At 50.3% G+C, this 12809-nt stretch overlaps 1 protein-coding gene across 1 annotated transcript; it reads left to right on the forward strand.

Annotated features, from left to right (window-relative positions):
• Positions 1-6227: 6227 nt before the first annotated feature.
• LOC146333815 (vomeronasal type-2 receptor 26-like) lies at positions 6228-12609 on the forward strand. The gene is made up of 7 exons (XM_084825722.1): positions 6228-6451; positions 6868-7087; positions 8163-8999; positions 9586-9702; positions 9933-10183; positions 10680-10696; positions 11705-12609. Exons 1-7 carry the CDS (start codon positions 6228-6230, stop codon positions 12607-12609), a joined length of 2571 nt encoding a protein of 856 aa, XP_084681848.1.
• The last annotated feature ends 200 nt before the right edge of the window (positions 12610-12809 follow it).

Here is a 12809-nt window from a genome sequence, read left to right on the forward strand (position 1 = left end):
TGTGTGTCTGTGTGTGTGTGTGTGAGAGAGAGAGAGAGAGAGAGATTGTGAATTCTTGGATTTTGGCCTGAAGGGATGGTCTTTATTCAGAGACAGTGGAGCCAGAAGGACTTTATCTCCTTCTGTTTCTCAGAAGTGCCATTGGAATCCCACCGACACTCATTATCAATCTCCCTGCAGGACAGTAAACACTGACAACCTTCACTACCTTGCCTTGGCATTTGCCATCAAGGAGCTGAACGACAACCCAGCTCTCCTACCCAATGTGACCCTCGGCTTCCGCATCTATGACCACAGTGACGTTGGAAGATGGATCTACGTGAACACCCTGTCCCTGCTCTCCACACGGGGCCAAGCTTTCCCGAATTATAAATGCAACAGACGGGATAAACTGCTCTCTGTTATTGGGGGTCTCGAATCCACATCCTCACGGCAGGTGGCGTCTCTAATGGGCATCTTCAAGATCCCTCAGGTAAGCGGGTTCTGCAGAACTCAGGAACACAGCGATGCAAAACCCGGTCTCTGACAACAGTCTCTTGCCCTTGCAGTGGGTGTGTGGCGCCGCTGTGTTTCCTGGCAGGAGGAGGTGACCTTCCAACTTCGGTCAACCTGCCATATGGTACCCTTGGCGGAAGCCATTCATCTTAGGTCCCTGTGACATGGCTAATCCCAGCCAGCACTGGGATTTCTGTAGAACAATACGATTTGGATTGGGAGACACAAAGAGTGTGGTGACCCCATAAAGACTCGGAAATGAACAAGGTTTCCAAACCTCTGTGTTGCTCTGTGTTGATTTTTCCTACTGTAGAGAAGTCACTGTGAATTCATTGTCCAGTCCCTCCGTCACATTTCCCCATGCTATGTATCCTTACAGGAGTCATTGTACTTTATTTCATTTAAAAATACATCTATCCAATCAAGTCCATTATTTCTGTACATGGTTTATTTACTGGTCATATATTTGTTTGTTTGTTTGTTTGTTTCAAGTGTGGTGTAGTGGTTAGAGCACTGGACTGGAACCTGGGAGACGTGGGTTTCAGTCCCCACTCGGCCATGACGCTCCCTGGGTGGCTTTGGCCCACTCACTGACTCTGCGCCTAACCTACCTCACACGGTTGTTGTGAAGATGAAATGGAGGAGGAGATAGATGCCCATGGAAGCTGCGCTGGGTTACCTGCAAGAGAAAAAAGCACAGGATATAAATGTAAGAATAACCAATGTAGTAGTAGTAGAATTAGGAATAGTAGGAGGAATACTGACAGTAATAATCCAAATATCTGGGACTAGGACTAAGCAGCAAGGTGGCCAAGCTTGCTGATTTTACCAAATCATTTAGTAAAATCAGTTAATTTTTGTGAACTGCCCAGGGAGCTTTGGCTATTGGGCGGTATGGAAATGAATGAATGAATGAATAAATAAATAAATGAATAAATAAGTTGGTATCATTAAACAATCTGGTACAGTTGAAACAAAGAGGGATTGCGAAGAGCTCCAGAAGGGTCACTCCATAGTGGGAAAATGGACATCAACATGGCAAATGCAGTACTATGTAAGGAAGTGGAAAGTGATGCACATTGGGGTGGGGATGTGGGGGCAATCCCAACATCACTTGTATGCTTGTGACTGGACAAGACAGAGATCTTGGGCTTCTGGTCGACAGTTTGATGACAATTTCACCCCAGTATGCAGCTGCTATGAAAAAAGGCACATCCCACGTTTTCCAAGGCATAATTAGGAACGGGATCGACTTATCTATGGGGATGGGAAAATGCTGCAGGGCATTGATGGTTCAACATACTCAACCCCCCCCGCCCCGATCCATGACTTTCTGGTTCAGGTCAGGCCAATAGTGTATAAGGACAGTAATTCCTCATCTTCTCAGGCAATTTCTGCCGATTCAAACAAAAAGGAAAGTGCAAACTTCCCGGTTACACAAGATTCTTTGTGAAACTGGACCAGAAGTATGCCTTATCATGCACTTGGGAATTTCCATCTACGTGGCACTACTTTCACCCTTCACTCCCTCACAACTGCACAGCATTTCAGCTTCAGAGAAACTTGTGCTGGGACACACTCGCGATTGACTGCAGGCTTCCCTAACAAACTCCGCTGTGCCCTTTGTTTCCAGTCCCTGATGGTAAAAAGTCAAGCAGGCACTTCATGTGAGGGAACCAGTTCTGAAGGAGGATGTTGCCTGCCTTGGCTGGATGTTCAGCAGCCTCCTGCCATCCCCCATCCATGCGTCCTCCTAATCCGCTTGTGTGTCTCCTTCCTCCCAAGGTGCCCAGCCCAGGAGTGGCCACCTCTAAGAGGGTTGCTGGGTGTCTCCTGGGCTCAGGGGGTCTCTTCTGGGTGCTGAGCCAGGATCCACACTAACACCCCTCCTTGTCCCTCAGTCTGGGGGAGTCCTCATGGCCACAAGGGGAGCCCCGTCAAGACACTAAACCCCACTCAGATTGAGACGGGGTGCAATTGCTGTAGGCTCCTGTGAGAAAGGTCCGTGTGACGAGTGTTTCCGTCTGGCCCGGCAACAATCACGTTGGCAGCCATTGGAACAGTGGCTATGCAGAAACATCATCGGATCTTGGATACAGTTATGGGCAGACTTGGAAGCCGCCATGTTAGAGACAGATACTGAAAAACTGTGGATTTTTTTCTAGCATACAGGACTGATATCAGAGCTGAAGGATTAGAGGCCTGTATAACGACAGGAAGGTGGGAAGCACAAGTCTTTAACTACAGGGAAGAACTGGAACCCATAAGATCTCCACAGCTGAAATCACTCCACGAGGCAAAACTGTGCAACCTATGCAGTTCCGCCCTCTGAGATTTAATAAAAAAGTCTTGAAGGAAGTGGTCTTACATGGCGTTCGATCATGGGTCTGTCGACGCCGGTGGTGTCTCCACCAGGGGTAGGTGACCTTCTGGGGGGCTGTGGGCAGACCTGGCTGATTCAGAAAGTGCCTTGGGCCCTGCCAGAACATGGGCATGTTGCCACTGGAAGCATCAGCTGGCTGCGTCCTGAGACTCTCATTTCCTCAGAATGTCCCTAAGCCCCGCATTCATGGAGGAAGAGGATGGGAGAAGTTAGAGCCCCTCACTCTGGTCGGAAGGGATCCCAGCTGCCCCTGAGAAGTCTTGTTCTTGAGCACAAAAACCAATCCAAGCACGGAAGGGCGGGGCACCTTGGCAGGCACCAGGAAAGGTGTCCTGAGGCACAAGGTTGCCCACGGGTGTCCCATCGCCTGCTGCTGGCTGACACGGACTGGCACTGGCTCTCCAGGGTTTCTGGCAGGAGTCATTCTGTCCTCCGCAGTCATTCTGTCCCCACCCCTATCATGCCCCCGGAACACACGGACCGCTCCGCCAGGCTTTGGCTCCGGCACAGTCAGGATTCCCCACTGGCTTTTGGATGGCTTAATAACCATCGGTGGTCACACATCGTGCATCTCTTCTTGGCCAGGACCCTGTATTTCCTGGGATAGCGACCACAGTGGCACCTGGACAGGTTTGGCATCCTTGGTAGAATTGCCATAGATTGGCCTTCCCCCACCGGGTGCACTCCAGATGTGTGGAACTGCAGCTCCCACCATTCCCAGCCATAAGAGCCAATGGTGAAGCTGGTGAGAAACGATGGGGTTCTTGGCCAAAGCGTCTGGAGAGCACCAGTTGGGGAAGGCAGGGGGAGACAATGCCGTGTGTAGCCCCAGGGGTGGCCAAGAAGGCTGAATGCCAGGTGTCCACGGCAGGGGGAATGTCAGGCACCCGGACAGTGTGGCATCCGAAACAGGGTTCAGGCTAGGGATGTACAAAAGTCACTTACCTTTTCGAAGGGTGACATTCATGGTGGGGGGGAGGCGCTCCGTCCCTCCCCCACTGAATCCTGGCCGGCCGGCTCCGCAAATGGCAGCGGCCGTAACCGCCGCCATTTGCGTCCCTGCAGTCAGCCGTGATAGGCTACATAAATGTTTACGTAGCCTATCACAGCTGATTTAAAAGAAAAAAAAACATGTGTACGCAAATAGTGGCGCCCATGGGTGCTGCCATTTGCATACGTGCTTTTTCTCCCCCCCCCAAATCAGCCGTGATAGGCTACGTAAATCATTACATAGCCTATCACGTTTGTTGTTGTTGTTGTTGTTGTTGTTGTTTTACTTGGAAATGACGGCGGTGGCAGCCGGTCGGAAGACCAGCCGCGCTGAACCGCCGCCAAACCGCCGCTGGGAGCCGCCACCACCAGGGACATTCGCTCAAGGTAAGTCCCATCCCGGGGGGCGGGCGGGGGGGTGGACTGTTTCTCCACCAATTTCAGGGGTCGAATGCGTTGGCATTCGGCCTCCAAGAGGTTCGTGGAGAAATTCTCTGACATCCCTAGTTCAGGCAATATGGCATCCGAAGTCCAAGGGAGGGATGGGCACACTCACTGGAGTCCGCGGTCCATGCCACTCACTGGGCCCTGTTGGTCACCCGCCATTGTAAGGCAAGCCATGTGAGCCACCAGGCGGTCCATTGATGCCCAGCAAGTGACGTCCCCCCCACTCTGCGAGCCACCCTTTGGTGTGAAATTGGAAGCTCTGCTCTTTATGTCAACCACCATGTGCGAAGAGTGGAGGCCATTGGTAGCCCCATAGACGCAAAGTTAGAGGCTTGAACCATCTAATTAGACCACTTGCAGCTGTAATGCTGAGGAAACGGGGCTGTTTCTGGCCACCGTTTTGCACGAGTGGCGACTGACGTGGATGGCAGAGCCTCCATTTTTATGTGCAATGGCGGTTCACAGACAAGCGGGGATCCCTGCGTTTGCCCGACTGGGCATGTGCCTGGGCAGGCAAGCGCCGGGATCCGTGGCCTGGCATCCAGGGGGCTGAGATGGCCGTGCACCTTGCAGCCTCTCCCGGAAGAACGTTCCGTATCTGACCGGACCCCACCCACCCAGGGCAGCAGCATGGCGGGTGCAATTTCAGGCCTCTCCTGGCCCCCAGCCCACCTGCATTTGCTCATCCCTGTTCCAATTGCTCCGGGTGATCCCGCTACCACCTCCGGATCTCCACCTGGCATAACCTACCATACTCTGTGGCCCCTGGGCGCAAGCAGGACGGGCCACACTCTGTCCACAGCTGTCTGATGCAACGGTTCTGCCAGCGGTGCGGCTCAGGAAGCCACCAGTGCACAGCGAGGGTAGGACCAACTTCGCCAGGCTGAGCGAGCCAAATGTCTTCCAGATCCCCTTCAGGGCCTTCTCCCTTCCAAAGCCCCCGGGCTGGGGGGGCCTCCTGCAAAACAGTTGCTTGCTATCTCTTTGGCTGAGGGGATCCCTTCCTGGGGATGGGCCAAGATCCACACCAGCCCCCACCCCGTCACGCAAGCTGGGGCAAGCCTCGGGGCCACACCGTGGTCCACCAGGAACGCCCAGAAAGCAAATCAGACTGAGGTGGGAGGTCAATTTCTGCAGGCCAGAGACCTGCAGTGGCCATGACAGAGACGTTCTTTGCTTCCAGATCAGCTGGACGAGGCCATGATTCTCCCGAGACACACTGAGAGCCCTTGGCCTGGCTGAGGAAGAGGCCAGAGAGGGTCTCCATTGTAGTTTTTATGGAGACTGCGTCCCTGAACCCCCCACGACCGAGGAAAACACAACTCTCGGGGCAGAACAAGCAGCGGAGCAGCATGGTGGCAGTGTGGGCAATGGAATCATGCAGACTTATGCACGGGGTACAACTCAGCCACCGGAATTCCTCCCTTTCCCCAGCCATCTGTCGGGGGAAAGAACTTCGCACGTGCCTGGGCTCCATCTTGGATTCCGGTGCTTGACTTTACGCAGACCGAAGGGCCGAACATGATGACTAACGTGAAATCCACCTGCCCCACAGAGAGCCAAAGAGGGATGCAAACATGTTTTTCACCGTTCGAGGTGCAAAGGGAGCCCAGTGCTGTGGGGCCCTGCTTCTTCCTCTCCCCTGGTGTTACCAGGTTAATGACAGTAATTCTGCAGGAAGCCCCCATGGATTTCCATCCAGCACGTCAACAACAGAGAACTCCAGGCCAACACTTGCTTCACATGAATACGCCCTGAGCCCTTGCATGGGGGCCTGGGTTAAGGTCGGACCACTCAGCATCTGCTCATTGCTTGCCAAGACCTCATTCCCCTGCTGGAGCCTGTCTAGCCGGCTCTCCTTCAGGTTCTGCTTGGACGCTGGACCGGGAGGAAAAGCCTTTTCCTACCGAGGATGGTTCAGCTGCTGCTACTGCTGCTGTTTTGGAACTGGACTCAGGCCACGCAGGCGATGCTGAGGACCACCTGCCTCTTGGCCAGGCCTTATGAAGTGCGAGAAGACTATTACCAGCCAGGAGACTTCATTGTTGGTGGGAATCTACCGCTTGGCAATGTTTTTCCTAAAGACCCAGGGGAACTATTGATTCTAGGGCCATCGCAGATGATCGATCATCCAATGTGAGTTTCTCCAAGATGAATCTGGGGCAGATGTCTGCCTGCTTCTCTTTCAGGCACCTCAAACCTGCTTTGCAGAGTCTTCTTCAGAGTCAGGCTGGGCTGGGGACCTGGGGCGACTTTGCCAGTCCAGATCCACATCTTTGCAAACCTGGAGAACAACTGACTTGCATCTCGAGGGCCTTTGGTGTAAGGGGGGCAGGCAGAGCTAGGCAATAATCTGGTTCCGTGTGAAGGATCTGGCAGTGACAAAGACATGTGTGTGTGTGTGTGTGTGAGAGAGAGAGAGAGAGAGAGAGAGAGATTGTGAATTATTGGGTTTTGGCCTGAAGGGCTAGTCTTTATTCAGAGATGGTTATCTCCTGCTCTCACAAGTGTCATTGGGAGCCCACCGACACTCATTGTCCCTCTCACTGCAGGCCAGTAAAAATTAACAACCTGCAATACCTTGCCTTGGCATTTGCCATCCAGGAGCTCAACGAGAACCCGGCTCTCCTACCCAATGTGACCCTCGGCTTCCGCATCTATGACCACAGCAACAATGGGAGATGGATCTACGTGAACACCCTGTCCCTGCTCTCCACACGGGGCCAAGCTTTCCCGAATTATAAATGCAACAGACGGGATAAACTGCTCTCTGTTATTGGGGGTCTCGAATCCACATCCTCACGGCAGATGGCGTCTCTAATGGGCATCTTCAAGATCCCTCAGGTAAGCGGGTTCTGCAGAACTCAGGAACACAGAGATGCAAAACCCGGTCTCTGACAACAGTCTCTTGCCCATGCAGTGGGTGTGTGGTGCCGCTGTGTTTCCTGGCAGGAGGAGGTGACCTTCCAACTTTGGTCAACCTGCCATATAGTACCCTTGGCGGTAGCCATTCATCTTAGGTCACTGTGACATGGCTAATCCCAGCCAGCAGTGGGATTTCTTTAGAACAATATGATTTGGATTGGGAGACACAAAGAGTGTGGTGACCCCTTAAAAACCCAGAAATGAACAAGGTTTCCAAAACTCGGTGTTGATCTGGCTGCCAAGACCAACTCAGCACACACAGACTGCCCACACACACACCATCTAAAACCGGTCAGTGTTTTAGGTATGGGGACACTTTTCCATACAAAATAGAATTATTTTCAGCCATGTGCCTTAGGCTGTTAGCAGAAGGGTTTTTCAGTGGGGCTCTTTGAAGGTGTCTGATTCAGCCCCACAAACATTGTGTCACATGTTGTATTCTGTGTCCCCCCAACCATTTCATGAGCTGGGTTTCCAGGTCGCTTTGTTGCTCTGGGTGCAACTGACCCCCACAGCTGCCATGTGTTGATATACTTGAGTTGTGCCTCCTGAGATAATTCTGAGGGATTTGGGAGGTGCTCAAAAGACCCCAAGTTGCTTGTGAAGGATCTTTATTTTTGCTATACTCACCAAGGCCCATTCATTGCAATGGTAAGAAGTGTGTTGGCAGCCCTGACATCTGGATGAAAACCACACCCGGGGGAATCTTAGAGGGATCGCAGAGCTCCAGCTTTCCTTGAGTAGTCCATTTTTGAAATGACCGTCTTCCTACAAGGTAACACTTCAGGGCTCTGACGTAGGCCTTCGTCCATGCAAGCTTACACAGTGAGAATGGGCTAGTCCTTGAAATGCCACAAACCTCTTCGTTGTTCTTGCTGCTATGGACTAACTCGGCCACCCCCCTGGCAATTCCTTCCTACAGCTCACGTTTGGTGTCTTTGAACCTATCCAGAGGGAGAAAATGGTCTTTCCTTCCTTCTTCCGCATTGATCCCAATGAAATGCCTCAATTTGAGGGCTTAGTCAGGCTGCTCCTGCATTTCCATTGGAACTGGATTGGGCTGCTTGTTTCCGCGTTTGACCGTGGTGAACATTTCATCCAGACACTGACAGCGCTGCTCAAGCAGAATGACGTCTGTGTGGCCTTCATCCATATGATCAGTGCGACGTATTTTCCTCTTCTATCAACACTGCTCGATTCTGATGCTTGGGCTGAGTTGCAAGTGATGATTCTCTTCGGGGTGTCTGAGACCTTAGAAAATCTTGGATGGGCAATGGCATACAATGAATATTCTACCAAGAAGACCTCATTTAGGAAGGTTTGGATCTTCACACCGCATTTGGAAAAGGTGGCAATAAGTCCCCAGTTGGGCCAACATGAACTTGCAAATTTCCATGGTGCTTTGCACTTCATGGAACACAGAAGGAATGTGCCAGCGTTCAAAAATTTCTTATGGGCTTTAGATCCACTCCAACCACAAGGAGACATCTTTCTCCATGATTGGTGGGAATATGAATTTATCTGTCGGTTCCTGAAACCAGGCCAACCCTTCCACTGGGTACACAAGAGGTGTACAGGGGAAGAGAAATGGGAGGACGTGCCAGGCCACATGCTTGATACGAGCATGACCAGTCGCAGCTACAGTATCTACAATGCCGTCTACTCCGTGGCACACGCGTTGCATGCCAGGGCTTCATCTGAATCTCAACATACATGGATGGGGGATGGCAGGAGGCTGCTGAACGTCCAGCCATGGCAGGTAACATCCTCCTTCAGAACTGGTTCTCTCATATAAAGTGCCTGGTTGATTTTTTACCATCCGGGACTGGAAGTGGTTTAACCATCAGGTACCGGAAGCAAATGGAGAGACTGGGAGAAGCTGTATTAGTTCATTCTAAAGTTCCTAAGGAAAACATTCCCCATAGATATCCTTGCAGGGCCACCATTTCCCTGGAGTGAGTTTAGGAAGAGAGTAGACAGTAGCAGAGACTTTCTGTACTTCTGTGCTAAGAATGTGTGTAGATATTTGGGAACGAGGAGGGAGGATTCAAGCAAGCCCTTTAATATCTACTTACATAACATGAAAAATGCCCTGCTCACAACCCCAAATGGGAGTGTGAGCAGGAGAACATGCTCTCCCAAAACATTCACAACTTATCGAACTGGTGCTCACTTTCGAAAATACATGCTTTTGGAAGAGAAAGCAGTTTGCAATTGCGCAACTTTGAAAATGCACCATTTCACCCTTTAGTCTACGGAGGAAATTTGTTCAACGTTAGAAATGTATGCAAATGCGTGATTCATTCCTTTTTTTGCACAACTTTCCCGTTCATGCCTAATCAAAGGTGAGCGCAAATCAAGGAGAGGCAAATATCGGGCTTGTGCTGGTGAATTCCCACATCACTTGTTCCCCCATCCCTATTCTGGAGATGTATATTTTTACAGTTAGTGGCCTAGAAAGGGTGCGTTGGAGCAAGAAGGAGCCAAGCAACTCCCCGAAAACACTGGGTAAGCAGCTTCTCACGGCTAGTGCCCAGTGAAGAACCATCCTAAGCATTAAACCAAGCATCACAATGCAGAACCAAGCAATCCCCAACCTGAATGGCAGGCACAGTACGTGAGAAGACTTCAGACCCCCCTCACGGTCCCCAGAACCAGTCACCCCATTTTCTAAGGACCTCTTACATTTCAGATTCTTGGCTCTTTGAAGGCCGTCCGCTTTAACAACAGCGCTGGAGATGAAGTCTATTTCACCGATCATTCTGAGATGTCCTCTCGTTACGATATTGTGAACTGGATTTTCCTTCCAAATCACACTTTTGCCCTTGCGAAAGTGGGATGGCTGCATCCAGACGCTCCCCCAGGACAAGACTACACCATTAACTCTGACGCAATCATCTGGCCTGCAGAGGTGGAGTTGAATCTTCTGGGGTCATGGGAGAAGTAAGGGATGTTGCAGTCTGTCCTTTGAGAACAGAAGTCTTTCCAGATGAGACCAACGTCTTTTTGAGTCCAGGGTGCAGGGTGCCGGTATTGCCCAATGGCCAAACACAATCTTTGGAGGCAGGAAGTTCCAGCTTTAGTCCCCACATCTGCACATAGGCTGGGGAAAGGCCTCTGTCTGAAACCCTGGAGAGCTGCTGGAATTCATGCAGACTATGCCAGACTAGGTGGACCAAGTGTCTGACTCGCTAGAAAGCAGCTTCCAACTTATATGTGTGTGTGTGTGCATGCATGCATTCATGCATACATCTCTCTCTCTCTCTCTTTCTCTGTGAATATATATAATCAGCCTTGAATAAGATAGTTCTGAGTCACTTTGACCCTCCTCAATTGGTGAAATATCTGTCATGTAATGGGAACTTGAGTCATTCTGAGTCTAGCTTGGTGCAATTTCTGTCATCTGGATATCCTGAATGATTTGTCTTCTGCCTTTTAGGAGCCCCCCTTTGCGAGGTGTGTGCAGAAGTGCCGTCCAGGACACTGGAAAAAAGATCCAGAGGAGAAGCCGGTTTGCTGCTACAGATGTGATCGTTGCCCAGAAGGGACGATTTCTACCTGGACAGGTAGCTCAAAATCTGGGAGCCATGTAGATGTGCAGGATGTAGTGGGGCAAGAGTGGAGCTGGGAGAAGAGCGTACTGTAGACAAGGAGTCTGCCATTTCCCCAGGAATGGATTTTGTTGGGTTAATTCCATTCCAGATCGCATATTTCTGTGGTTTCCTTGTTTGCAAAGTATTCACAATTTCCTGAAGAAATCTTCTGTTTCTATTTCTACGAATGCCCGCAAAAACAGTATCTGGCACTTCCTCATTGCCATTGGCTCACCTTTCCAGGGGTACGTTGTTAAAGACCCTGTTTCCATCCTCAGTGTTTTTGGCATCAGGCCTGAAGCTGTTTGGGCGGCACACTGATCCAGGCAGATGGCTGGTCATCCTTTTAACAACTGGAGCTCGTAACACCGGTGTCAGACAGATAGCCCCTTTTTCTGTAGTGTTTTCCAGAACCTGCTGCCCATTTTCTACCCCAACTCATGTCCTCAGTCCTCGATCTAAAGAAAATGACAGATGTTGGTTGGTTGGTTGGATGGTTGGTTTATCGGTGCATTCAGAAGGCGTTGAACGTGACAGATTGTGGGTCAGTTGTAGTTCCCAGATTTTCATTTCTGATTACAGAACTTGGGTTTTCCTTCATTGCACGCTATTGAGCATGAGTCTGATATCAGGGAGTGTCATATGAAAAGAAGGCATTTTGCACCTTTTCTGACTCTGTTCTTATTAAATGTGTTCCCAAAGCTTACTGCTTTGTAAGCATTGGGAACATAAGGGCAAGGAAAGGGAGTTTCTGCACTTTGCTGTACAATAAACTTCCGAAAGGAGAATTCCATCGACTCCCTTGTGGGCTGATCTGGCGCCAGCATCTGTGTCATGTTCACGGTGCTTCACTAGTTGTTATTCATTGCAGATGCAGTTCGCTGTACTCGGTGCCCAGAAGATCAACACCCTAATGAGAACCAAGACCAGTGTATCCCCAGAACTATGCACTTCCTTTCGTATCAAGAGACACTCGGATTCATTTTAGCAACTCTTACTGCTTTCCTCGCTCTGATCACTGTCCTAGTGCTGGCAACGTTCATGAAACATCACGACACACCGATGGTCAAAGCAAACAACCGAGATCTCACCTATGTCCTCCTCATCTCCCTCCTGCTCTGCTTCCTCTGCTCCTTCTTGTTCATCGGTCAACCCACAAATGTCATTTGTCTTCTCCGACAAGCAGCTTTCGGCGTAATTTTCTCTTTGGCCGTTTCTTCCATGTTGGCCAAAACTGTCACTGTGGTTCTGGCCTTCATGGCTACCAAGCCAGGAAACGTGGCCAGAAAACTCTTGGGGAGGCAACTGACCAACTCCATTGTCCTCTTCTGTCCCCTTGTGCAAGGTGTGATCTGTGCTGTCTGGCTGGCAACCTCTCCCCCGTTCCCAAACCTGGACTTCCATTCCCTGGCTGGAGAGATCATCATGGAATGTCAGGAAGGCTCGGTCACCATGTTTATCAGTGTCTTGGCTTACATGGGTTTCCTGGCTCTCATCAGCTTCACAGTGGCTTTCCTAGCAAGGAAATTGCCAGACAGCTTTAATGAAGCCCAGTTGATCACCTTCAGCATGCTGGTGTTCTGCAGCGTGTGGGTCACCTTCGTGCCAACTTACCTGAGCACCAAGGGGAAGTTCATGGTGGCCGTGGAGATCTTCTCCATCTTGGCCTCTGCGGCTGGTCTTCTGGGTTGCATCTTTCTCCCCAAATGCTATATTATTCTCCTGAGGCCCAATCTCAATTCCAAGGATTGTCTAATAAGGAGAAAGATTCTGTGATTTTTACTACTGTAGAGAAGTCACTGTAAATTCATTGTCCAGTCCCTCCCTCACATTTCCCCATGCTATGTATCCTTACAGGAGTCATTGTACTTTATTTTATTTAAAAATATATCTATCCAATCAAGTCCATTATTTCTGTACATGGTTTATTTACTGGTCATATATTTGTTTGTTTGTTTGTTTCAAGTGTGGTGTAG

The sequence above is a fragment of the Heloderma suspectum genome, chromosome Z (genome assembly GCF_057233095.1).
Source record: "Heloderma suspectum isolate Gila_16-S chromosome Z, 16-S_ref, whole genome shotgun sequence".
NCBI lineage: Eukaryota > Metazoa > Chordata > Lepidosauria > Squamata > Helodermatidae > Heloderma > Heloderma suspectum.

Bases quoted from the DNA above. Each gene is read 5' to 3' on its own strand.
- LOC146333815 (XM_084825722.1), top strand. From the start codon at position 6,228: ATGGTTCAGCTGCTGCTACTGCTGCTGTTTTGGAACTGGACTCAGGCC. The intron at 6,452-6,867 runs GTGAGTTTCTCC...CTCTCACTGCAG, and splicing joins CAGATGATCGATCATCCAAT to GCCAGTAAAAATTAACAACC. The intron at 9,000-9,585 runs GTAACATCCTCC...GCCTAATCAAAG, and splicing joins TGAACGTCCAGCCATGGCAG to GTGAGCGCAAATCAAGGAGA.